The sequence below is a fragment of the Carcharodon carcharias genome, chromosome 20 (genome assembly GCF_017639515.1).
Source record: "Carcharodon carcharias isolate sCarCar2 chromosome 20, sCarCar2.pri, whole genome shotgun sequence".
NCBI classification, from domain to species: Eukaryota; Metazoa; Chordata; class Chondrichthyes; order Lamniformes; family Lamnidae; genus Carcharodon; species Carcharodon carcharias.
Genome location: NC_054486.1, coordinates 87,575,603 through 87,603,523, shown reverse-complemented (window position 1 = coordinate 87,603,523; position 27,921 = coordinate 87,575,603). Strand labels below are relative to the sequence as shown.

Below are 27,921 nucleotides of genomic sequence, written 5' to 3'. Positions count from 1 at the left end.
CAAAGTCCATATACATAGCAATTAAGGCCCTAGGTACTCCAAGTACAGAGGGTGAATAGTTGCAAATTTTGATTTAAAAACCTGAGCTGTTACTGTGATAAATTGAGAATCAGAGCATTAATAATCTAGAGAGAGAGCAGCAGAAACACATGGGTAAAACAACTGAGCTTTTAATTCTTAGAAGTGCACAAAGTCTGTGTTGGGGAAGTTAGTGAGCACAGGGAAGTCACTTCTCCATAAGAGGAACAACAAAAGAAGAAATGTCAACTGGCAGTATTCATGCTTCTTATTAGGCCCCGCTTACAGACTTGGGCAGGTGTCTGTTAAGGAAAGATACAGGCCTGAAGACTGAAAGTATGGATAAACTTGCAAATATCACGTGAAGGTCTCATTTCCACAATTACAAACCTTAGTCACAGTAGAAAGCGCTGCCAAGTTTTATTTCTTTACTCTCCTTGAACTCAAATTGATGTTTTTTTTTAAATAAGCAAGTGTGCTCCACTCTTGCTAAAGCAAATCATTTCAAAGCTTGCAAGAGTAAACAGCTTACTTTGTACAGATTTTCTTTCCCCCTCTCATTGAGGTTGAAAATGTTGAGTTCTATTTTTATGTAATAATTCATCTGGTTAGGATTGTTAGTTTTTGTTTTTACATATTTAGTCATTAAATCCGTTGGTGGGATGAACATGAAGACCTAAAAATTCAATTAAATAATGCTATTCTCCTCTGTTTCTCTCCCCTTTCCAGTCCACGTACTCTACCTACACAACTGTGAGTAATAGATATTAGGAAGTTGGACAGCAAAAGATTCACAAGCATAGAACAGACAACATTGCTTTCACAAACTCAATGATATTTCAGTTCAGGCTCTGGGCAAGAGACACCAAACCAACTTCCATAATCTTACATCTCAGGTGCAGGCTTCCCAGCAGCAATGAATCCCACATTTCTGTACACCATTCAACCTGCTTTTCAGTTTTCATTCCCAGTCAGAACTATTTTAAATTGGAACACTTTAGGATCAGTCTGTACTGACTCCACTTTTGCAGGTGAGATACAGCTACAGATTATTACATCTCCTACCAGTGTTCTTCAGCCAAGTAGATATTTGAACAGGGACACTATAGATGACAAATAAGGTCAAACTACCTACAACACCACATACCAAAAAATAGTGAATTTATGAAAATACATAATAAAAAATTAGAGTTTATCCTTATATATCGTTCCTTTGTGCATCCCTTCTCTCCTTCAGCCTGCATTTTGCAATGAGAACAGTTCATGGTGCTTCTCAGCTGTACTATCCTTAGCAGATACGTCATTGAAAATGGGCTGATAGAAATGTTGCTTAACAATACTTGCAGTCTATTTGAATGGCTATATAATGTAGAGGTCAATCTACTGACTGCTCACATGCCTTGGTTGGCGGGAGGGGGAAGGGATCTAAATTTTTTTGTGCACATTTTCAATGTTCAGGCAACCACACTACAATTTGCATCTTGTAAAGGGTGGCTATCTTCACATTAGGATTAGGAGCAGCAGTAATGGGAGCGACAGAGCCAGCAGCAGAACTGTGGTGGCAGAAGCATGCATAGGAGCTGGCAAAGCAGTCAGAAATGCAGACTGAACTGAAGGCAGCAACAGAAGCTTGAAAAGTTGCAGTTGCCCCATGGTCCACCTAATGTACCCCTAGCAAAGAAAGCCTTAGCATCACCCATCTGAACTTGTTCCAATGGCTGCTTTAAATTAAATTAAAATCTAAATGCTGAGACAAACCATCAGCCAGAATATGCCAGACATACATTGTAACTCGTAAAAGAATAAACTCACCATATAAATAATTACAAATACCCTTGCAATTGGATACCGTCTCAGAAAAATTCCTAACCGGATGCTGTAAAAGACATGAGGCATTATTTCCACTGCCATCACCATAAAATAGAAACAGAATACTAAAACATATGTATGAAAAAAAATTAAAGATCAAATGTATATATACTAGTCACAATTACTTTCTGTAAAAAGAAGTCAAAGCAGGATTTAACAGCAGAAATTTACCTGAATCGATCTATTGTATTTGCTGCTTTGCGGACTTTCCCATACATTCCTGCTGTAGTGCTGTCTGTTTCACTGAAAAGAACTGGAACATTCCTCATGCGAGCACCTAGTTCAAGTACAATACATTCATTAAAGTAATTAATCAATTCACAGATGCATGATTTTTTTCTAAAGCAAATGACTGAGTGTGGCATCAAGAAGCCCCAACAAAACTGGAGTCAATGGGAATCAGGGGGAAAGCTCTCTGCTCATTGGAGTCATACCTAATACAAAGGAAGATGATTGTGGCTGTTGGAGGTCAATCATCTCAGTTCCAGAGCATCATTGCAGGAGTTCCTCAGGGTAGTGTCCTAGGCTGAACCATCTTCAGCTGCTTCACCTATGACCTTCTTTCCATCATAAGGTCAGAAGACAGGGGTGTTCGCTGATGATTGCACAATGCTCAGCACATTTCACGATGACTCAGATACTGAAGCAGTCCATGTCCAAATGCAGCAAGACCTGGACAATATCCAGGCTTGGGCTGACAAGTGGCCAGTAACATATGTGCCACACAAATGCCAGGCAATGACCATCTCCAACAAGACAGAATTTAACCGTAGCCCCCTGAAATTCAATGGCATTATCATCGTAGAATCCCCCACTATCAACATCCTGGGGGTTACCATTGACCAGAAACTGAACTGGACTAGCCACATAAATACTGTGGCTTCTAGAGCAGATCAGAGGCTAGGAATCCTGCAGCGAGTAACTCACCTCCTGACTCCCCAAAGCCTGTCCACCATCTACAAAGCACAAGTCAGGAGTGTGATGGAATACTCCCCACTTGCCTGGATGAGTGCAGCACCAACAGCACTTAAGAAGCTTGACACCATCCAGGACAAAGCAGCCCATTCCACAACATTTACTCCATTCACCACTGACCAACAGTGGCAGCCGTATGTACCATCTACAAGATGCACTGCAGGAACTCACCAAGGCTCCTTCAACTGTACTTTCCAAACCCATGACTGCTGCCATCTAGAAGGATAAGGGCAGCAGACAGGTGGGAACACCATCACCTGGAAGTTCCCCTCCAAGCCTGGATTGGAAACATATCACTGTTCTTTCACTGGTGCTGGGTAAAACTCCTGGAACACCCATGTACCTACACCACATGGACTACAGCAGTTCAAGGCAACACCTTCTCAAGGGCAATTAAGGATGGGCAATAAATGCTGGCCTAGCCAGTCACACACCCATCTTGTAAATGAATAAAGACATTGGCCCAGATTTTGTGGTCAGCAGCAAAGTGATGATGCTTTTTGTTGATCTCAAACAAAAATGTCTATTAAGATCTAACAAGCTCTTCAGCATGGATTTCACCTTTCCCATGATTTCATTCTGGGTTAGCTATAGAGGATCTCTAATGTTCAGCAGCAGTAATGTCACAAAGCAGGCTTAGAAATCAATTACACTGAAGCTTTGTTAAGGAAAGCAAGCAGGAAGTAAGTCAGGGAGTAAATCATTTTATATAAAGGAAATAATGATTGTGACATACACATAGGATTAAGGAAGATGATATATTAAACTTTAAAAAATATTTTTAAAATCTATGGAATTATCATAAAGGAGAAATTTGATGTTCTACAAAGATAAAATTAGATTTTCAGGGCTAGAGGAGATTGTGCATCAGTTATTATAACTTGCAGTTAAAAACCCAGTTACATCTCACTCAACAAGATATAAACCTTTTAAGGGTTACTCTAGCAAGACAAAACAGTGCAAAAAGTGAAAGCGATTTCTATTTCCAGATTTCCATCTGCGGAAGCTTCAACAGCAGACCTTATGGAAGAGTGGGATATCAAATGACAGCAACTTAACTACGCATCAGACATAAGAAGTTGCTGTCAAGTTTCAGAGCAATTCTGGTGAACATTGATGGTTTTACTGTCACTACAATTGCAAAATCTGGGCCTTTAGCCAGAACTTCTCCCTAAGCCGGGGAAAGATGACTGATTTATGGTGCAGTGGGATAACATTTATCATGCTATTCAAATAGTAATCAAACAACATACATCTTCTATACAACTCATTATACAGTGAAGCCATATTCTAATCATCTTTTTGATGAATAATGGAAGTTGAGCCTTCAGTTAACGGACAACATTAAAGGAGTATATTCATTAAAATTAAGTCATTAAATTTGTTCACAGTTACTGAAAACTCGCAAAACAAACATGATCGCAGGGAAGAGATCAGGGACAGATGTCCTAATTCTTATTTCACTGGTGAAAGGACCTGGATAAAAGGATTAGGATTCAATCCTTTGACATGATGTTAGCCCACTCCAAATTAAACATCAGTCATTATTACTTAACCATACCAAATCCAAGGCAAAACTGATTTTCCACAATAATAAAATATAAAACTGAGTGAATTTGATTGAAACCTTTATAAAATGTACCATAAATATGAATACGGCCATTTTAATCAAAGTTTCAATCTTAAGGTAACACAGTTCATCTTCCAGCCTCAAAGCCCTAAACCAATAACTTTCCAAAGTAGTTCCTGTCACTGAAAGTGATAGTTGCGTACCTTCATTGTTTTCCAATAAAGACACATTAATAGCAGGGCCATTAACACTGCTTCCCTGTACACTCTTAAGCTGCTGCTCGAGACGTTCCAGTTGGAAGACAAGCGAGTTCTTCTCTGTACTGAGGGCTTCTAGCATGGTCTGTTTCTGGATCAAGGTCTCGGTAAGTTGGTGAAGTCGGTTTTCCAGTTCGGTATGGCTGCTACTCATAACTTTGTTTGTAAGCTGAAAGTTGTTGGGAGGAAGGGGAGGGTTTGGGAAGAGTGGGTAGACAAAACTCAGCAGTCAGTAACCACAGAATTTAAAACGCAGAATGAGAAGATTTGGACTATCAATGTCTCTTTTAGAACAATCCAAGATTAATCCCAATCCCCTACTGTTCCCTCCATAAGGTAATTAGCCATAGTCCATGAGCCACCATAGGCATCTCTCTCTTAGAGAAAGACATGTGGTTAGATAGCTTGAAGGGCACCCAACTCCACACCAAGCACGGGGAAAGGCAAGAAGGCAGGCTTCCATGAACAACCGTAGCTGGAATAGAGATTGAAACCGCATCATTGGCATAATTCTGCATCACACTCTCGCCAATTGAACTAACTTATCCCTAGTTTCTCCCCGTAGCCATGTTGCATTTTCTGCTTCAAATATTTATTTGTTTTGCCCTGAATTAAAATGCCTCAACTACTCCCTATGTAACAAAGCAAAACAACTAAACAGAGCTGAAATATACTTGCAGCTTTGTGAGGAATTATATAGTTGAGCATGTGTTTCTGCAATTGACAATAATAATCTTACCTTAAGATATGAGAAAGATGAACAAACTAAGAAGGTGCAGTACAACTATTTTTCTGTACTGTGCTTAAAAAATTCTGTACTTAAAAACAACAAATTGTTTTTGACAAAGGATTGTACCTTTTCATCCTGAATAGAAACTGTCATTCCACAATTCTATTGAAACAGCTAAAACCACTTTACAGTGAAGTTATCTGGTAATCTACATGGTTGTGATCTACACTTTCGAATGGAAACCACAAATGCCATTATCTGGGCATCAGGAAATACTACGCACACTTTACTGTATGTATATGCCCCTCAAGCAAAAGGATGCCGTAGTCTCAAGACTTGCATCCTCCTTGATCGAAACTTCATTTTCCCTCAGCATCCTGCCTAGAACAATCACAGCTTTTGAATCATTATTCTCTTCCTCTTCCACCTTCTAACTCTAGGTTCACATATTGTCAGTTTGAATTTTCTCAACTATCAACATGACATGACTTGGCTACTTCGGTAGCCCAGATTAACTCATACAAGGCAAAGATTTTATGATACAAAAATAGAAAATGCTGGGAAAACTCAGCAGGTCTGACAGCATCTGCAGAGAGAGAAACATAATTAACGTTTCAAGCCCGTATGATCCTTCTTCAGAACTCTGAAAGGTCATATGGACTCGAAATGTTAATTATGTTTCTCTCTCCGCAGATGCTGTCAGACCTGAGTTTTTCCAGTATTTTCTGTTTTTTTCAGATTTCCAGAATCCGCAGTATTTTGCTTTTATCTTAAAGTCTTTATGATATTCACTTCATCAGATTTAACATGGAAATATTTTGAGGTTGTGAAGGCAGACAACCATATTTCATGTAAGTGAATACTAAACAGGAGCAGTACCTGGTTTCTGAGTTTCTGAATTTCCTCCTCTCGGTCTTTTATTCTAGTCTGCAGTGTGTTCTTTGTCCGGTGCAGCTCCTCTTCTGTGTACTGAAACTCCTGTAATTCAACACGGAGTGATAAATATAAATAGAAGGTTATTAATAATTTAATAAAAATACACAGAAGTAGCTGAATTATAACTCCAGCATGTCCTGGTACAAAATCTCCTGCTATACAAATATGTTCTATAGAAACACTCCAATATCCACACACCTGAATGTTACAGCTAACCTATTCCATATGGTTTATCAAGCAAATTGCACCAGGCTGAAACAACTCCCTAACTTATTATAATAAACTATTCCATAGCTAGCAATGCTACGGCTGAACACAATTCATATTTTAAGAAAAGCTCTTTCCTTTAAGTGTTGGCCTCCAAAAACTATATAGAGTCTGGAGACGCTTTACAAACCTGTCTAGAAAATTGTGATTTTAACTAACCAAGTGACTGAAAGCTGCATTCTTGTCAGTTTTCTTAAGAAGTAGCAGCATAAGGGTGTGCGCTCACATCTGCATGCTTACAAATGTTAACTTAGTGGTAGCTTGACATTTACTAGTGTTAGGATTTAAAAATACATTTTACTTCATAATATTAGTGAGCTTTTTACGTAATGAAAGACTGACTAAACTGTCCTTGAGCCAATGCCGTACAGCAACGTTTACTGTCATATTAGAAAGAAACTACTTTTCTTTACTAATGCAATTGTTTTAAATACCAAACTGTAGATGAAAGAATATTTTCTGCAAATTTCTTTCCATCTTTGTGTACTAAACACAGACATATAATACATGAAATGCATGTGTTTGGGAAGGGTTTTTTCACTATCTCAATTGTTCTAACAACTATAATGCAGTGCATATTTTGTGCTATAGAGGTAACAAAATAAAAGATGCCATCATCAGTGTTAGGGTCATAGCAGTTTCTCGGTCAAAATCCTGGACCTCCCGTCCTAACAGTATTGTGGGTGTTACTACAACACATGGACTGCAGCAGTTCAAGAAGGGAGCTCACTACCGCTTTCTCAAGGGCAATTAGGGATGGGCAATGAATGCTGGTCCAGCCAGCAACGCCCAAATCCCATGAATGGATAAAAAAAATTTGTAAAGTTAAAGAACAATAAAAAAAATTCTGTTTTGCCTGTTTCTGACGCTCCAGTTCAACCTCCAGTTCCTTTTTGCTTCCCATCAGTGTGTTGACTTGTTCCTGTAGCTCTTGGATTTGTTCCCTGGATGACTCGGCCTCACCCAATTGCTGTGTCTCTGTGTCCTGTCATTGAAGTCAGATACATAAGCTGAATCGGTCAGCAGAATTTCATTTTGTAAACATGAAATATATATATAAAGATATATATCTCCAGCATTAACTAAATTGTATACTTCTTTAAAAGAATTTAAAGTAGAAACTAGTACAATTACTCAATTTTAAGGTCATATCCTTGTAAAGCCTATGCTTCAAATAGGAAAGGAACAGAATTACAAAATTACACTTTATAGCAAAAACTGGATCATAACATGAACATCTATCACCATTAAATCAGTCTGAACACTATGATTGAATAAGTTAATTTTCTCCTACTCTTATTTGTTGATCTTAGTGTATTACCCAAGACGGTGCTCTGAAAATGGGACCTGAAGTCACTGGCAGCTATAAATCAATCTTTTTTTTAAAAATTTATTGAAGATTGAGCATTTGACCTCTTTTCCCTCATCAGAGAATTGTAAGTTTTTTTCTTTGTAAAATGTCCCTCTTTTCACCAACTGAAAATTTGTCTGCCCCACAATAACTGTTGTAGCAATCACTTAGTGGAATGGTGTCACACTATAGAAAATTTCTATATTTCAATACAATTCTATGCAACAATTTCATTTTACTGTATACCTGATTCAAGGTATTTGGTAGTATTATGTACATCAAATGCATGACGGAATATTGCTTAATAGAACAGCATTTTGACACACAACTGTTATAGCACCACCTAGCGGAAAAGGTCAAGTACATCATGAACAGACTGATGGCCCAAATTAATGTTCTGTTTATGTGGTTTAGAAAGTCCTAGGCTTTGGGCTTGGAATACAATCCCTGAAAACTACAGATAGCCATGACGTCAGCTAACTTGTGCCTGGCATCCACAAAAGTTTCATTACATATTAAAACAATCCCTGATGTACTATAAAAACGCATCTACTCACTGGCAGTGGATGAGCTTTCAATTTTGACCCAAACCCAACAGTTTTGTGCAGCTGCTCAAGGCCACAGCAAGAAAGCCCAAAAAGTTGTCAAACTTGTGAACTTATCTGAATTTTACTGATGAACTGAACGGGTCCGCTGCTGCAGCTTGTTTGTTTTGGAGAACGGACCATCGGTTGGCTTCTTTTCTTACAAATAATCCTCAGCATGTGGGGCCTCACTGGAAAGGAGCATTTATTGCTCCTCTCTAGTTGTGCTGATTAAGATGTGGTGGGCCTTCACCATTCATCACTACAATGTGTTCAATATAACTGAGTGGCTCGCTAGACAACTTCATCAGGCAGATAAGAATCAACTATGTTACTTTGGGACTGGAGTCACAATATTAGTTACAGCAGGTTAAGGATGACAGGTTTCCTTCTCTAAAGGGCACTCCTTTTATTGACCAGTCAGTAGGGTGGTTGGTCCTGTTGTCTGACTTTCATCTTCCAACAGCCTCCAGTCTATTTTGGTCAGCAGTGCATTTGATGCCTACCTGAAAACTGCATCACGAAGGCAAATGGGTGTCCAAAGCACAGTTCAGATTTTCCTGCTGGAACCACTTGTTTTTTATTCAACAAACCCGTGGACAACAAATCCCCACACAATCATACCACTGCCCCCACACAGTAATCTCCAACAAACTGCGTCCTAGATGGTGGTCTGAATAGGCCACCATTTTGTTGCTAGCTTTGGCTGTCATTGAATGAAGTGCTAACATATTTTTGAGAGAATTATACAGCTGTTGAAAGTAGGCAGCTGATTACCTGCAGTTCTGCTCTAAGTTGTTGGATGTGACCCAGCAGTTTTTGGACTTCTTCACGTTGCATGTCACGCTCATGCCGCAGTTCCTCCAGTTCCATGGTGATGATAGTGTGACTTTCTAAGCCGTCAATTCCAGAACCCTCTTTTAGGCTGTTAATTAGTTTTTCCTTGGACTGTAGAAAAGATACTTTATAATCACAAATTTGTTTTAGAGAAATGTGCATTGCATATCACTTATATAGGTCAATAAGTCAATAATCACCAGCATCTCCTAATCCACAATGAAACACATTAATTACTTCAAATAGAAGTACAATATTTAAATTTTACATCATCATCTCTCTTTGGCATAATTTCCACTCAAAATAGTCAAAATGGATCATTTGATCAGTGATCATATCAAAGACAATATGTTGATTTTATATTTAACAGTCTGAACTAAAATTAGCAATCTCTGGCTGCAAACTGCAAAAAGTTAAAATGATAGGAGTGATACAAATATGGAAACTGGCTCAAGCTACACAATTTAGTTTTGCCCCTAAAGCACACTTCTGTCATCTACTAACCAAGATTAAATTCTGCAAAGCAATAGAAAATGGGCAAGTTACTTCTTTAAAAAGTATTTCACTGTCAAGTGTGATCATGAGAACCAAATAACATTTTATTTTCTAGCATTGCATATTTCCTACACACAGAAGGGCACTAATCAAAGAATTAAAGTCTCTTAGCCTAAAGGGGACCTGGCAACTTATCATTGCTCTTTGAGTACGGCTAACTTAAACCCATTTTCCCGCTTGTTTCCTTTTATATTGGTTCTTGATGAATACTAATCCAAGGTTCTCTAAATGCTATAATCTCTGCCTCAATAGCCACTTGTCATAAAACATTTTGCAAATATTCTGCAAAAGCTCTGGTGAAAAATATTCTCCCCATTCCCCTATTGCTCTTCTGGTATAATTCCAAATTAATGTCCCATTGTTAATGATTCCCTATTCAGCAGAAGCTTGATGCTTTCAAAATATGGTCTAGACCAGGACTCTTTTAGCAGAGCCTAGGGCCTGGGACTTAAAATTCGAACATTTGTCTTGGGACCCTGGTTATATAAAAATTATAAATGGCCAATCATGCAGTACTTCCTAAAGACAAACAGAGGGGTTTTCTGTACTTCTCCATAATCGTGTCTTCACCTGAAGAATTCTGGTCGCCTTTTGTTTGTAGTCCATTAGTTCCTGCTTAGCTAAATCCAAGCTGGTCTTAACAACTTTGAGCTGTTGCTGCTGTTCATCTGCTCTCTTTTTCTCTTCAATCGCCTTTCTCTCAGATGCTGTTAATGTTTCTGCCAGACTTTGACGTTCAAGCTCTACCTTACTGAGTCTAGCTGCAAATTCATTCTGAACAGAAGATACAAAAGAGGCGTTTCAGATTATCTCAAGCATCAGAAAAAAATCAGGCAAATTTTAACCATTTCCATGGCTTATAAGCAGGCATAAAATGTTGCTAAATAATGTCTGGGAATACAATATAATTTCATATAACACCTATAAAAAGGGGTATTGCACATTAAGTCCTTGCATTTCTCCCCCTCAGGTATTCACAGAAAAGTAACTGTACCTATTTCTTACTCATTGCCCAGGATCACACATGAATGACAGTCTTTTAGACGCGGCATTGGAGAGTGCCCAGCATCCAGAAGAGGAGGGGAGAGGATAAAACTGATAGATATAAATTTGATAGATTAGTTTCAAGTTCATCACACTAGGTTTGTCTGTTGGTTGAGAAGACAAGGAGTAAAAGATGAGCTGGAACAGAGGCTAAGCGAAGTAATGGCATTTCAGGATCTTGCTTGAAAATTCCATAAACATGGAGGCCTCCAGAAATTCAGCGATTATGGCTGGTAGACTAGTTGTTTCTAAAAATTAGACAAGAGATGGGCAGGAGAATTTGTCCCCAAAATACTCAAGAGTTATAGTACTTTTCTTAATTCAGATGCAAATTACCACTAATTTCCAGGAATGAACACAAGAAATAGGGGCAGGAATAGACCATATGGCTTATCAAGCCTGCTCCACTATTCAATACAATCATGACTGATCTTGGGCTTCAATCCACTTTGCCATCCGCTCTCCATATCCCTCAATTCCCTGAGATACCAAAATATAGACTGTAAATAGCAGAGACCCCAGCAATGATCCTTGCGGCACTCTAGTTGCAGCCTGCCAACTCGAAAGTGCCCTTTTTATGCCCACTGTCTGCTGCCTTTTAACCAATCTTCTGTCCATGTTAATCTATTACCCCCAATTCCCTTATCTTGCATGTTAACCTTTAGTGTGGCAGCTTATAAAAACCTTTAGTGTGGCACCTTATAAAATGCCTTTTGGAATTCTAGTTACTAATCTATTTAACCAATCAAATGTAGCCAGTTCTCCCTTCTAGTCTATGTAATTGGCTTTGCTTAAGGTTAAGATTCGTGTTTGTGATTGGAGTGCGTCACTTACAAACTTAACATGGAATTCAGTGGTATCATGGTCACTATTTCCCAGTGGATCTTTGCCTATAACACTACTAATTAACCCTGCCTAGGTGCACAATACTTGACCTAAGATAGCTTTATCCCGAGTAGGTTCCACAGCTTATTGCTCTAGGATACTGTCATAAGAACAGTCTACAAACTCATCTTCTAGACCACTCTTGCCAATTTGGTTGTCCCAGTCTATTACTAATTCCAGTCAATTATTACATCACCTTTAAAAAAGCAAAAAGTTTTATTTTTAAAAATGGTATATATCTACATGTTTCTTTTACATGTTTCCCTACTCCATTTTACAATGATAAAATATACAGCTTAAATCAACACAAGTCAGGTCAAATCACTAACAGGGAGAGTGGAAAGTTGGGAGGTGGCAGCCATATTTTTTCACCATTACAGGCTTTGCAAACTGCCAGCATCCCAACTCACATTTACAGCATCCAGAATAGGTGGCATTTGCAAAGAAAAATATGCTGAATAACCAAAATTTTGAAACCCCCTTTTTTTTTGTATTTGGCTTCTTTTTGCAATGGCAGGCAAGGTACAGGGCAGGGATGGGACTTAAACAGCACAAGGATAACCCACTTAACAAAGTTTGATACTTTTTTTTAAAAACTGAGTTCCCAAATTTTGATTTCTAAAGTTTCCATCTTTAGATGTTTGCAAAGCAATGATGCAGGTAAAGCTGGTGTGAACAATTTTATCAGAATCTAGGTCTGCTTCCAGCTTTGAACTATTTGACTTGTAAATAAGTTCAACCACATGCCCTGGTTTGATGCAAATTACAAACCAGGTGAAGTTAAATCCCGAGTACAAACGAGGCAAATGCAGTATGCTAGATATTTAAATGACACTATGATACTCAGCTACCATGAATTGGATTTTTTCTCTCCAAACAAACCTGCATTTGATTGTAATTATCTTGTTCTCGTTTAAGTGATGATTCTACTTCCAGAAGCCTCTCTTGCACTGTTTGTAAGGCTTGGTTGTGCAAGCTGCTCCCTTCACTATGATCTTGCAGTATTCTTTCAAAAGAAAAATACATTATAAAACTATAATGGGATTTCCAGATGTTACATGTAAACAAGCATAGCATGTCCAACAGGAAAAAAAGGAAGGAAGCCAGAATAACTGATACCCCATCACTTCCCACACTGACCTGTTATCTTTGACAACGGATTGGCTATCAACCCCACTCTCCGCACCCCCTCCAGAATGTATGTTTCACTTGGCAATAAAACCCTTGCCATCCATGAGTTTATTATAGATGACCACATTAACATCATGGCTTTGACAAGAGACTTGGCTGAGGAATGTTGCCTACCTAGCTACACTGCCCACTTGCTCTGCTCAAACCACCACAGTGATAGTCTAGCCCTTATCTTAAATCACTCCTCAGTTTGTCTCTCTACACCTCTGGCAACTTCTCCTTTGAACATTTTGCCTTGTTCCTTTACATCGTTCATTTAAAATTCTTGTTCCATATCCCCCATTTAAATATCAGACAAGTTTTTCACTTTAATATCTTCTTGGCTTTCCTCTGTCAGCAGCAACTTCTCATCCTCAGTGATTTCAACCTCCATCTCAACTCTTCTTGTCCAATCTTCTGAGTTCACTAGTCTCCTTTCCTTAAATCTCTCCTCCATATAAATTCTCTTGCGCATATTCACAGTCAGTCCATGAACCTGCCATTTCACATGGCCTTGCTAGACTCATTGCAACTAGCACTGATGAGGCAATCTCTAATCATTTCCTTGGATCACTATCCACCCATTTTCCCTTTCCCAATCCCACTACTTTCTTTGTCCAGCCTTGGAAAAAGAATTCTTCTTCAGGTCACTTACTGCTGTAACTCCAAATTTCTAACCACCTAGCCTTTGGACCACATTAATTCATCATGGCATTTCTAAAGCTATCAATTTGCTAAATGACACATACTCCAAAACCTTTGAGGTCCCCATTAAAACCATTGCTCTCTCTCAGCCTTGTTTCCCTGGTATATACCTTATCTCCACTCTCTCAAGTCCAAGTGATGTAGATTTGAGACTTGTGGTAGACAACTGGTCTAGCCATTCATCACCAAGTCTGGCTGAACAACGCACTGCATTATTGGGTCTTGCTCCCTTTTGATCAACCTGCTCATTATTGAAAGATTATCCAACAGTAAAAAGATAACCCCGGCTTCTCTTTTCCACCAGAAAACATCTTCTTAAAATCAGCCACCCCTACCTCTGCTACCCTGACCTCTAACAAGAACGAGCAACTCATGAACTTCTTCCCTTACCACAGCCCACCAGGTCAAATTTCCCTAATGCTCACTACTGCCCTAGGCCTGAGCTTATGTTTTTCTCTAGATTCTCTCTTATCTTCTGCCTTGCTCTCTGCAAGCTCACCTTGACAGGAAGACCCAACTCCTGCTCCCTAAATCCTATTCTGACTAAACTATTAACCACACAACTTCCCTTCCTGGAACCTATGTTTGCTGATATTGTTCATGGTTCCCTCTTCTCAGGTACTGTTCCCACGCCCTCTTCAAATCGGATATCACTCCTTTCTCCAAAACAAATAAAAACACTCAATCTCTCCTTCCTTGCAAACTACCACCCCATCTCCAACCTCCTGTTCTTCTCCAACATCCTTGAATGTGTTGGTGCCTCCCAAATCCATGCCCATCTTTCCCACAATTTCTCCGATCAGGTTTCCTGTCCCATCACTATAATGAAACAACCCTTGCAAAACCACAAATGACATTCTTTATTACCATGTCAAACTTTCCCTCCTCATCCTTCTTGACCTATCTGCAGTCTTCAACAAGAATTGACCACACCACATTCCTCCAACACCTCTCTGTTGTCCGCGACCTGCTTTTGCTTGGCTTCGTTCTCAACTATGGAATTGTAGTCAAAGTCAATGGCTTGTCTTCCCTCTCTCACATTCAACCCGGGTGTCCTCCAAGGATTTATCCTTGGTCCTTCCCTACTATTTTTCATCTACATGCTGCCCCTCAGCAACATCATTCCAAAATTTAGCATCAGTTTCCATATGCACACGAACAACACCTAGTTCCTATCTCACTATCGCGTCTCTTGACCACTCCACTATTTGTGAACTGCCAGACTGCTTGTTCGACATCCAGTACCGAATGAACTGACCTTTATTTCAACTAAGTATTGAGAATACCAGAGCCATTGTCTTCATACCTGCCATAAACTCCATTCCCTGGCCAGCAACTCCATTCGTAACTTGCATGAAGTCTTATTCACCCCTCGCCCTATGCTCGCTGACCTATATTGCCTTCCAGTTAAGTAATGCTTTAATATTAAAATTCTCTTCCACGATTTCAAAGCCCTCTTTGACCTCACCATTCTCTACTTCTGTAATCACCCCCAACAACTGTCCGATTTGTCTGAGCTCCTCTAATTCTGGCCTTGAGCGTCCCAAATTTTAATCACTCCACCAGTGGCAGCCATGCCTTCAGCTACTAAGACCCCAAGCACTGGAATTTCCAACCCTACTCCCTCCAGCCGCTTCTCTTTCCTTCCTCTAATACTGTAAAACCTACCTCTTTTGACTATGGTTTGGATCACTGGCCCTAAAATTGCCTTTTCAGAGTGTCAAATTTTGTTTAATAACACTCCTGTGAAGTGCCTTGGGATGTTTTATTACCTCAACGGCAATATATAAATGCAAGTTGCTGTTGTTATAATTGTTAAGTGTGGATTGCCACACACAGGTATGGTGAAATATATAAAAAGTCACAACATTTTGTAGCGAGTATTTAGGTTTGTAAATGTCTATGATACTAGCCTAGGATAGTCAACCCTTGATGCAACCATGTCTATCTTCAGAATGTAGAATTTCAACTGGCTGGAAAAAGTTGCCTCTTAAAACGTTGCTCTCAGTTCCAAAGAAAAAAAAATCAACAACGGAAGTAGGAAGCCAGAACAAGAAAATTAGTTTAACAGATATATTAGAGAATAAAACACTTTCTTCAAATTTTATAGCATGAAGAAGAAACCGACGGAAGGAAGAAAGAATTTTTTTTTATTTTAATGTAAAGTGTTTTGGGGTTTCAGTTAGGCAGTTCAGGGTCAACATTACAAGTTTGAAGGTATTTTTTATGTTTGCATACTTCCTATTACTTCTATTGTACCATCACAAAGAATGAACAAAAATACTCGTTTACCTAAGGCAAACAGGAGGTTCCCTCACCATGCTGCAAGTCTGAAGGGTAATAGGCTAATGACCTTTTGTTTATATATTTTTTTAAAAACATGCGCAGTATCTGCCAGAATATATTTTTGCTCAAGTTGCGGGCAATAGGGGACAGGATAATTTTCTGACATGCAATTCATTTTAGGTAATCCTGAACCAGATACAGCTAAAGTCAAAAGCAGATGGGAATTTCCCAATGTAATGTGGCACTACCCCAACCTTGAAAGAGCATTCTTCGATGTACTAATTCATTGTATTTTGTCACCGAGATTTGATGAGTTTATACCAATTGTCCTCACTGAATTTGAATCAGCATTCAAATTCTTTGCACCATGTAAACTCCAGGCCCTTTTATGAGCTGTGCACTAGATTGGAAATAAGTGTCCAATGAAAAATGTACATGCCAATAAATTCATTAAAACCTGTTTCTTTCATTGTGAAGTAGCTCCAGTGCTTCATTACGCGCCTTCAGAAGCTGATCTGCCTCTTCCAGTCTCACTTTGAGCACAGCCAGCTGAGAATCCTTGGCACTCAGCACCTCATTCAGATCATCCACCTGGGAACGCAGTTCCCTACCTATTCTGTCAGACTTCGAGTTTTCAGTATTCCATTTCTCAATCTGTTTTCTGGCTTTATTGAACTCTTAGAAACAAAAATATTTAGAAAGAAACAATTAGACTAAAATACTGATGAAGGAGCCATTTGTCCTGCCCAAGCACATCCAAACAAACATTAGTGTCCTCCCCAAATATAATCTTGAATTAATTCAGGGTTTATAGCTATACAACTATACATAGAGGGACTTTCCAAGTCTTTATCGGTCTTTGCGTGAAAAAAATTGTTCCCATCTTCTCTTAAGTGTTCTTACATCAATTTTAGCTGATGCCCCTTATTTTAGTGTCTTGGTTTACCTTAAAGTAGTGCTCCTGGTTTACGTATCTATGCCATTTAATATCTTAAATACTTCTATATGAGGTCCTCTCCTTTCAGGTCTAAAGAGACACAGTCTTTCTAATCTTTTTTTGTACTTAAACCTCCTGGTTCCAGGGATCAGCGACGCTGTTCTCTGCACTGCATTCATCACATCAGTGCTTCCCTCATATTTTGGAGGCCAAAAGTGAACAGTGGTCAAGGTATGGTCTGACATACTATAAACTTACAAGTTATTACTTTTGTGATATATTTCAGCGTTCTACTTGTTTTGTTCTTTGTTGTTGCAAGGCAATTTGACAAGGTAAATGGAACTTCAGTCAAACTTACGATGTGGAAAATTAATTTATGTAATTTCCCTACATTCTAACTGGTCCATCAAAGTTTCCTGCGCTGTCCGTAAATTCAACCAATCTATTATTTCTCGTGACACTTTTCACACGTCCAATGGTATTATCACCCTATGGCTTTGTAGATAGCAGCAGCCACCAAAGGGTTCCACCTCCCTCTCTGAGGCATTGACTTATGTTGGCAAAAAAAACTTTTTGGATGTCGGCAACACTCCACTACTTTACTGCGTGATTATTCATCTCTTGTAAATCTAGACAAGCGAGAGCAGACTGCGAATAGCTGCTGCCTAAGGGGGAAACATTGTAGATGAGCTTATTCCCATTTTTCTTATCTGAAGTCCACATTTGTGTACTTTATAGAAGAGGTTTACTGGACTGCTGACAGCATCAGAAAACCTGGCTGTCTTTCCTCTCCCCAGCCCAAGGATGCTGAGATCAGTGTAATCACTAAGATAGCAGTGAAGCAAAATGGTGGGTATGAGAAATTTTCTACATTTACTTGAAATGTGAAAAACAACCATCAGTACAAAGACTAATGGAATGTGTTGGCAGAAAGCTTTTGATCTATAAATTATGAAGTGAAATGCACATGGTCACACATCTGCCGCTCGTGGTTGCAGCTGTCACAGTAATTTAAGGCAGCAGTTTAAGAATATGACAAGGATATGTTGCACAACATTAAAATTTATTGGTTTAACGACCATTGGTCCCATCGTATAATGTCATTAATTTGCTAAATAAGCCTATATGCCAAGAGACAACACTGGTTGAAGCCAATTATGGGACTCAGTACCATTAATCAAGTTGAGTTCCACTAGCTCAGCAAAGACCATGGTCCTGTTAATTATTTGGGGTCAAACAGAGAGAGCACAATAAGGATATCTGGACAGGAAACCTGGAAGCAAAAACTTTCTGGGCATCTTATGAAATAAACAACAGGAAAGCTTTTAAATTTTTCTGCAAGTTTCCTGTCTGACAGCCAGCAGGGTTCCCTGTTGGACAGGAAAGCCTGCAGCAAGGCAGTGAAATGGGGGCAGTGAGGAAAGCAGAGATCGGGGATGGGGGAAGATTGTGGAGATTGCTGAGATCATCATGAAGGACATGTGGTCTGTAAGAAGTTTCCTTGCTGGAACTGAAGGAAAGCATTCCTGGTTCTCTTGGCCCACAAGCAGCACTGTTTATGGACCATTTTACCTCCTGAGATCTGGAAAACCCAGCCAAAATGCAATAAAAGTAAAAAATCATGTAAAAATGGAGGTACACCCCTTAAAAGATTTCAAATGATCCATCCACATCCTGAGAGCGAACTGATCACCAGAAAGGGGAGGATTTGAAATTTTTTACAATTGCTCTTTCCCACCTGCCCCAAATCCACCTGCTCTTGGAGTTTACCTCAGCCCCCTGCCCCCACCCCTGACCCCACCAAATCTGGGATCTTTCTTGTGTGCATGGCTTGGTACAATGTCACATGATACATTTAACAAGCAACTAATTTTTAAAAATGTATCCTCCAAATATAATCCTATTGCTGAGCAAACTAGCCTTCTTTTCTGTTCTTATTAACTCTGTTTGAATTTGAACAATTTCGGCCAGAACATAACCCAGTGATGAAAACAAATCACCTTCCTGGAGCCAAATGATATTTTGGTTTTATGTTTTTAAGCCTGCATTTGCTTGCAGTTCACTTATGCCACATGTCAGCCTTGACAACCATGACGATGAATGTTTGCCCTAAGTGTGTGGGTGCACAGACGCACAGCAAGTGGGAATGTGCCGCGCAGGGAATAAAGAAGTCATGTAATGCAAGGCCACGTATTTATCTTGATAGGGTCACACAGTGCTACACGCTGGCCGCGCACAACAAACAAAAGCTAGCGGGAAGCAGTTAAAGCATTTCCTCTTTTTGAACCCAAATTATGGACTAAATAATTTGTGCAAATAGAAAACCATAAGCTAGAATCCCAATTACATAACTGGTACTTATAGGGGGCTATTTTTTCCCCTTTCAGCAAGTCATGGATATAGATAACCACAGCATTCTGGGAGACCCAAAGCTACTATTTGGTCATACCTTCCTGTGTTTGCTTTGATCTCTCAATCAACGAAGCCATTTCTTGGTTCAAAGAGGAGACCTCGCTACGCAGCAACTGGTTCTCAAGCCGAAGGTTCGATAGCTCCAGTGACTGACTGTCATCTTTAGCTGAAAAACTTATGCTGGCTGTATTACTTAGTGGTTGCTCTTTTGAAGACTCAAGTTGGTCATCTTGACTCACATTTGAGCTTTCTGAGGCATCTGTAAATATTCAAAACAGTAATCAGTAAAAATAAAAATCAAGTATGAAAATTTATTTTACACTTTAAGACTTGTCTGATTTCCATATACAACATTATAGATAACCTTTACAATATCAGCTGGCATTGATATTTCAAAATTCGCTTCACAGACAGTTCAGTAACCTACCACAGTGCAAATCCAGATCTAGACACTGTGCAAAACATTTCAGGATTAAACTTTGCAAGGCACTTGCTGAGCAGCCTTATGTAATGGGAGTGTGGATGGGTAACTGAGGTGTTTTGGGGAGGGGAGGGTTTCACAGCTGACTAACAGTATTCCCAATTTTCAGATTAATTTTAATGATAGGAAAAAATGGTGCAGAATCAGCAGTGCTGATCACTGTGTCCGACTCTGCAATCTGTGTTCCCCACCAAGTAAGGCATCATGGTGGGAGTGAAATCTTGTAAAATTTGCTAATCTCCAATGTTCAATTAGGGAAAAAGTGTAACATGCAAGTTCTAAATTCATTCTACCGGCCATATGTACATGCTTTCTTTGGCCCACTAGAATCTAGATTCAAAAAAAGGCAAAAAAAAGAATAGGAAACCATATTCTTTTACAATGCCAGTTTTTCATTACATTGTGCACATAATCAAATTTTGCAATACTTGAATTGGTAACAGGGTTTCTGCTCTATTTCAAAACTTCAGGCCAGAAACCAGTTACCCCTGACCTTAAAAAAAGGTAGACCTCATTCTGTATCTAACCATGCCACACACCACCCCCCCAACACGCACACGCGCGCGCGCGCGCGCGCGCACGCACGCACACACACACGCGCCAACCCAAATCACTGCTGTGAGCGGCCCTCACTGCCGTTTCAAATATTACGCAATTAAGAAACTGTGGTCAGGTTTATGGGATTGAGACAAGGCAACAGTTACTCCATGGATGAGGTCACTTCTAAGGTGCTAGAGGTGGGACAAATAGAAACAAGGTAAATATTTGGGGTCTCTAAGGATTAGCATAATACACATGATTTCCTGGCAGTCAAGTGGAATTAATTCTTGATAACAAAAACAAAAATAGCTGGAAAAACTCAGCAGGTCTGACAGCATCTACGGAGAGGAACACAGTTAATGTTTCAAGTCTGTATGACTCTTCATCAGAACTAAGGAAATAGAGAAATGAGGTGGAATACAAGCTAGTAGAGGGGTGGGACAGGTAGAGCTGGATAGAGGGCCAGTGATAGGTGGAGGCAAAAAAGAGATTGCCAAAGATGTCATAGCCAAAAGGACAAAGGGGTGTTGCTGGAAAAACTCAGCAGGTCTGACAGCATCTATTTATTTTTGTTTTTATTTCAGATTTCCAGCATCCGCAGTATTTTGCTTTTATCTTAATTCTTGATAATCTTGGTTGTATCATGTGCAGATTGAGAGCCACTGTCAGTTAACTGAAAAAGGCATGTGGCTCACACACATCTTAATAAAAGCCACTATAGGAAGTTTCTGATAGATGACAGATATTAAAAACTCAAACCAATTCTAGACTGTAACGCAATCTCATAACCAGTGCTCTTAATTTCAGAGGTTCATGAAATCTGGAGCCCTTGATCAGATTAGTGCCTTAGAAAGAGAGACGTTTACAGCACAGGAGGATTCCATTCTCATTTCTGCTGGCTTGATGTTAGGGTAATCCAAAAATTAATCTGCTCTCTCCCATCTTCTGCTTCAAATATTTATTTGATTTCCCCTTAAAAGTTTCAAGTGTCTCAACTATTCCTCTTAGCAAACTATTATACATTCTGCTGACTTTAATCAGAGAACTTTTAACAGCACTAATTATACAACAGGGTTGACTAGACTGTTAAATTAGTATACATTTGGATTAATTGCACCATTCTCTGATTATTGATGAAGGGAGAGGCCTTTAGTTCTCACTATACAGCAGGGATTATACTCAAGTCACTTCTTAATGAAAATTATGTACAAAGATGCTTAGGTTACAGACAAAACAGATATGCAAAGCATTTGCGCCTAATAATATTCCCTGTCTTTTCTGAACTTCAACTTTTATTTTATTCTGTCATGGGATTTGGGGATTGCTGGCAAGGCCAGCATTTGTTTCCTATCCCTAATTACCCTTGAACTGAGCGCCTTGCTAGGCCATTTCAGAGTCAGTTAAGAGTGAACCACTTTACTGTGGGCCCAGTGTCACATGCAGGCCAAATCCCAGCCCCGTCATGGGCTGGGTGGTGCCCCAGCCAGAAGTCCATTGACTCGCGGCAGGACCGGAAGATCCCAGCAGTGGGCGGATGCGGAAAATTCCACCCAAGGATTTTTTTCCTCCTTTCCTAAGGGAAGGAGGGAAAAAAATAAAACTAACTCAAAGCAGTGTCTGCAGTCCTTTGTCTCCAAGGATCTTCTCAGAAATGTGCCATTTCAATTTGCTTTATTCCTTCTAAAAGTTTGGGGAATGGAATGGCTCTTCACTTCTGTCACATGAAAGCACCTGCACAGCTTAGGCAGAGAGAGAGAGCAACACTTTGCTTCTATAATGCTTTATTCCCTGCTTTCGATCATACCTGCCTTAATTTCCTACATCAGCCATTCTGATGGTGTCTGAGTCAGGTTAAAATTCACAGTTTTGCGCTATATGAAGTGGAAATAGGTTGCCACTGTCTGAACTAATTTATGTAAGAGCAGTTCAACAAAACAGAAAGAGGTCTTCATTCAATTGGTTTTGTATTAGATTTGGTTACAGATCCCTTGAAAAAAAACAATGAGCAAACTAATTTCACCATCCAGGTTTCCCACCGACAACAAAAGCAATGTTCTAATTTTGAAATTTGGCAAATTAGCATTTAAATTATAGTAGTGTGCGACCACAAGAAAGCCAAACATTTTGCATGATGTACAAAAAATTGGAAGTTATTGGTAAAGAGAAACACAATGATTTATTTTATTCAAACTATTTCATACCAGGTCCATCAGCATAGTCCTCCTTGACAATGCCCTCTTCAGCTGTTTTCATATTAATGGTGCAAGCAGATACTGAACTGAGACTGGAAGTTCTGGAATGACTTTTTGGTGTGGAAGGCTTTGTTGTTTCGCGTTTGTTGTCCACCCTTCCATTTAATGACTTTTCTGAACTATTTAAGAAATCAAAGAGTTGGTCATCATTTGGCTCAATCTTTTTTGGTCTGACAAACTGCGTTGAGGGTCTGCTTAGAGAAGAGCTTGCAGGTGCACCGGCTGTAACTTCAAAGGTCCGTGATGGTAAGGATACATTAGAAGCTCCAGCAAGCTGGGTGGCCTTTTGTCTCTTAATGTTCCCAGCAGCAGAGGAAACATAGCTAATATTAGAGTGGACTTGTTGATCAGACTTACTACCCAGCTGATTCAGGGCAGAATATTGGCTGGAAGAACTGGCTTCAGCATTGATTGTGTGTGATGGAGCCACATTTTCAATGGGCGTCGTTAGTAGTGCTGCGGCTGCCCCCTGGTCCACTTTATTCAAGAAGTCCTCTGCCTTCCCTGCAAGCTCAACCAACCATGACATCCTGAACTGGTGTTAGAGCTGAAGTATCACATGACCTATTCACAAAAGAACATAAAGTATAGTTTTAATCCAATTACCAAGAAATGGTTAAAAGAATCTAATCAAAATAATGGATCAGCAGTGGCTCCATAAAGTGTAGAATATTACATGCCAATTTCTGGTTTCTCAAGATGATAAAAATTTCTGCTGAATTATGAGCAGGGTGCTAACACTTCCGGTACCAAATCAATACAAAATAAAACGAAATTACAGTATACACACTACCCAATGATCATGGTATTAATGTAGTTAGTCTCTTGGGTTGAAGGGGGAAATATTAATCTGACCCATTCACCATAATGATGAAGCATGTTAGAATGCACCACTGATTTCCACTGGATAATGCCGAAAAAATATAGATATAAACATAAGATTGTATTTCTTATCATTGTTCGTACCTTTCATCAAATGTCACATACACTTAAACAGTGCAAAGCACTTCACACAAATTTTGCTTTGGAGACATTTTGCAAGAGCAATGCCCCATAAACAGGCAGCAAAGAGACTAATGATTAGTTAATCTGATTCGTTTGGTAGTAATACTTGAGAAACAGATGATGGTCAGGGCAATGGCATGCCCTGGAATCTTTAACATCCACCTGAATGGACTGGTGAACCTGTTTACTATCACTTGAAAAATCCTTGAAGTTATCACAATAATATGACCAAGAAAGAACATAACCTCTATTTGAATGAACATCCTTCTGAACCAGACACTCAAGTCAATTGAGTCAAGCTGGCCAAGACCCAACATCACTTATGCAAGGGATATCAAAACAAGGAAACATAAAAATAGGGCAACTAAATTAATATCGCAGAGTGATGGAAATCAGTCATCTGGTAGTAGAATGCTGCAATAAAATCAAAATACTATAAGTGAAGAATAAATATTCAGACAGAAATACAAAAGAGCAAAGAACCAAAAGCAGGTTCCAGAAAAATAGGTGAAATAAATCAGAAAGAAAATTAGGAAAGTCATCCAAATGAAACTACCCCAAACACCGAATCCTTCACCTGATGAAGTATACATTTATATCACGTCTTTGTTTTTTTTAAAACATATTAAAGGTTAAACAATAACAAAAGCTAGAAACAAAAATATAACAATCAGAGAGACAAATGTCCTTCTTGTTTAATAAGAAACAAGGCTATCACTGTAATCCACACACAGTTTCAGAATGGTTTGGCACTCCTGGATCCCAAGTTATTTGGAATAGAAATTGTGTTGTATTTAAATGTTAAGTAAACTTATGAAGCAGATGTTCATTCACAAGTTGCACCACTGCCTTAAACACCAGTTATCAATGAATATTTTTAAGAGGATCTACACCAGACAGCAGAGGGAATGTGATTATACACCACCATATCCAACATCAGAAGACAAGAGCTTTCTGGATGGCAGCGTTATTCTACCAGAACAGCAGAAAACAAGTGGCATAAAATGATTCCAAAAACACCAAGATGGACAATATTGGTACTTTGTTCAAAGGATTTTCTCACTAAGTGAATCACAACTATGTATACAGCCCTTGAGTTTAAAGGCTTTCTAATAGAATATTTACAAAGCTTGCAGACTAACTGTACAGTAGAGTTTTTATTCAACCCCAAATGCAGTTGTTGGTAAGTTTGTGGTGGGAATGTCATTGAAACAAATGGTTAGGCTATTCTAGTGGAGAGAGTTATTGCTTGGCATTTTTATGGCAAGAATGTTACTTGTTACCTTGTCTGTATGTTGCATGTGGGCATCTTCTCCCTCATTATGCAATCATCAGTAAACTTCTGACCTTATGTTGGCAGGAAACATAGAAACTAGGAGCAGGAGTAGGCCATTCGGCCCTTCGAGCCTGCTCCGCCATTCATTATGGTCATGGCTGATCATCCAACTCAATAGTCTGCTCCCGCTTTCCCCCCATATCCTTTGATCTCTTTCGCCCCAAGATCTATATCCAACCCCTTCTTGAAAGCATACAATGTTTTGGCCTCAACTACTTTCTGTTGTAGCGAATTCCACAGGCTCACCACTCTCTGGGTGAAGAAATTTCTCCTCATCTCAGTCCTAAATGGTCTACCCCGTATCCTCAGTCTGTGACCCCTGGCTCTGGGCTCTCCCACCATCAGGAAAATCCTTCCTGCATCTACCCTGTCTAGTCCTGTTAGAATTTTATAGGTTTCTATGAGATCTCCCCTCATTCTTCTGAACTCCAACGAATACAATCCTAACCGACTCAATCTCTCCTCATATGTCACTGATGAAACAGGTGATGGGCTGGCCCAGAAGGCTGCCCTGCAGCAATGTCCTGGGACTGAGGTGATTGGCCTACAACAGACATAACCATCTTCCTTCACTCTGACTTCTTGTCACTGGTGAATCTTCCACCCCATAGGTCCCCACTGACTGTAATTTTACCAGGGCTCTTTCAAACCACACTCAGGAAAATGAGTGTTAGAGACTGACTATGTAGTGCTATGCATGACAGCAGAAAGCAGGTGTGTGCAGTTACTGTACATCCTGCCACGTTTGATATTGCAGGTGGTTTATTTACATTAAGGATGTCGACACTGTAAACAAACCAACGTGAAACAGGCAACTCACACGTCTAACAACAGGGCCCACAGACTGTTACAGAGTACAGTTCGCTGAAATACTTTCGAATATCAATGATGTACAGGAGGAATGAGCTAACTCACATCAAATGTGGGTTTTTGAGGATTGACAGGGCCCAATCTCTGCCGAATGTGAATCACACAACAGCTCAGAATACGTGAAGACAGGTGAGGGGGTTGAAAGGTGATACACGGCAAACCGGCACAGCCCCCTCGCGCCCCACGAAAAGAAAGCGAGCGCGGTGTTTACGCAGGGGCCCAATGGCGAGCTGGGTGTCACTTGAGCTGAAGAACAGGCCCTGGGGCCGGACGATGAAGTTAAACCCTCCCCAAACCACCTTCACACGTACCCGCTTTCCAATAGCCTCAGCTCAGCCTGACCGCAGCAGAGCCGCGGGGGGCGGGAGAAGTGGAGCGTGTCGAGCTCCTGCTCGCTGGCCAGGCTCCGGCTGCTTAAAGAATCCGAGGCCGCTCCGCCTCCGGTTCGCTGGAGACGTGGAGCTGAAGGCGGTACCTCTCAGTCAGGACCCCAACAGCAGGGTAGCTGCACAGCCCGCCTGACAGGAAAATTGGTTGACGTACCTGCGCCATGACGCAGACGCACGTCTTACGCAGAGCGGAGGGGCAATTCGGTGGATCGAAAAGGCGCCGCTGGGTCCTACTGTCCCACACCACCAACCAGCCAATGTACATAGTCCACTTGAAGCGCATATTTAGTTGTAGTTTAATTTATTTTAAAACTGCCCGTTGTGAACTGCTGGACAAGACTGGTAGTGGTTGGCGTCATCACTGGCCCACTGGCATTAACCAGCCGAAGGAATTTTTTTTTTTGCAAAAATATACTTTATTCATAAATCTTCAAAAACATTTCGAAACATTTCAAATCACCATTACAAAAATACAAACAGGTTCAACTTTTACAACATGAAACACAAGGTGTATCAGAAAAAGCGATGAATATTTCAATCATTGGCAGACATACATTTTAATCTGTACAGCCTGAGGGGCTCTTTACAGTTCCCAGCCCCCCAGTGCACTGTGGCAGAAAGGTCTTAGGCAGCGACCCTTCCCCATTGCGCCTTTGCGGCGGCTGCCTCAAGCTTAACTGTGTCCCTCAGCACGTAGTCCTGGACCTTGGAAAGTGCCAGTCTGCAACACTCGGTCGGGGACAACTCTGCGCTGGAAAACCAACAAGTTTCGGGCAGACCAAAGAGCGTCTTTCACCGAGTTGATGATCCTCCAGCTGCAGTTGATGTTTGTCTCGGTGTGTGTCCCTGGGAACAGCCCGTAGAGCACAGAGTCCTCTGTCACAGAACTGCTCGGGATGAACCTCGACAACAACCACTGCATCTCTCTCCAGACCTTCTTTGCAAAGACACAATCTACAAGGAGGTGAACAACGGTCTCTTCCCCACCACAGCCACCTCGAGGGCAACGTGCCGAGGGGGTGAGACTCCTGGCATGTAGGAAGGATCTTACAGGGAGGGCCTTTCTCACCACCAGCCAAGCTACATCTTGGCTCTTTCCCTGGCAGAAACTTTTTTTTTGCAAAAATATACTTTATTCATAAATCTTCAAAAACATTTCGAAACATTTCAAATCACCATTACAAAAATACAAACAGGTTCAACTTTTACAACATGAAACACAAGGTGTATCAGAAAAATCAATGAATATTTCAATCATTGGCAGACATTCATTATAATCTGTACAGCCTGAGGGGCTCTTTACAGTTCCCAGCCCCCCAGTGCACTGTGTCAGAAAGGTCTTAGGCAGCGACCCTTCCCCATTGCGCCTTTGCGGCGGCTGCCTCAAGCTTAACTGTGTCCCTCAGCACGTAGTCCTGGACCTTGGAAAGTGCCAGTCTGCAACACTCGATCGGGGACAAATCTTTGCGCTGGAAAACCAACAAGTTTCGGGCAGACCAAAGAGCGTCTTTCACCGAGTTGATGATCCTCCAGCTGCAGTTGATGTTTGTCTCGGTGTGTGTCCCTGGGAACAGCCTGTAGAGCACAGAGTCCTCTGTCACAGAACTGCTCGGGATGAACCTCGACAGAAACCATTGTATCTCTCTCCAGATCTTCTTTG

General features: G+C 40.3%; 1 protein-coding gene across 3 annotated transcripts in view; it reads right to left on the bottom strand.

Moving 5' to 3' along the window:
* golga5 (golgin A5) overlaps window positions 1–26,377 on the bottom strand; it is a 34,573-nt gene extending 8,196 nt beyond the window's left edge. The window contains exons 1-12 of one of the 3 annotated variants that reach the window (XR_005946292.1): window positions 26,184–26,377; window positions 22,611–23,225; window positions 19,426–19,647; window positions 16,497–16,716; window positions 12,761–12,884; window positions 10,520–10,723; window positions 9,335–9,505; window positions 7,479–7,607; window positions 6,299–6,397; window positions 4,636–4,858; window positions 2,059–2,164; window positions 1,831–1,894 (exon numbers count right to left, since the gene is read on the bottom strand). Coding sequence is in view for 2 of the 3 variants with exons in the window: in XM_041214733.1 (XP_041070667.1) it covers window positions 1,831–1,894; window positions 2,059–2,164; window positions 4,636–4,858; window positions 6,299–6,397; window positions 7,479–7,607; window positions 9,335–9,505; window positions 10,520–10,723; window positions 12,761–12,884; window positions 16,497–16,716; window positions 19,426–19,647; window positions 22,611–23,190 (2,142 nt within the window). In the remaining variant the exon portion in view is untranslated. Of the gene's footprint in view, window positions 1–1,830; window positions 1,895–2,058; window positions 2,165–4,635; window positions 4,859–6,298; window positions 6,398–7,478; window positions 7,608–9,334; window positions 9,506–10,519; window positions 10,724–12,760; window positions 12,885–16,496; window positions 16,717–19,425; window positions 19,648–22,610; window positions 23,226–25,917 lie in introns of all 3 variants that reach the window. The other 2 variants (XM_041214733.1, XM_041214731.1) reach the window with 2 other exon arrangements.
* Window positions 26,378–27,921: the final 1,544 nt, after the last annotated feature.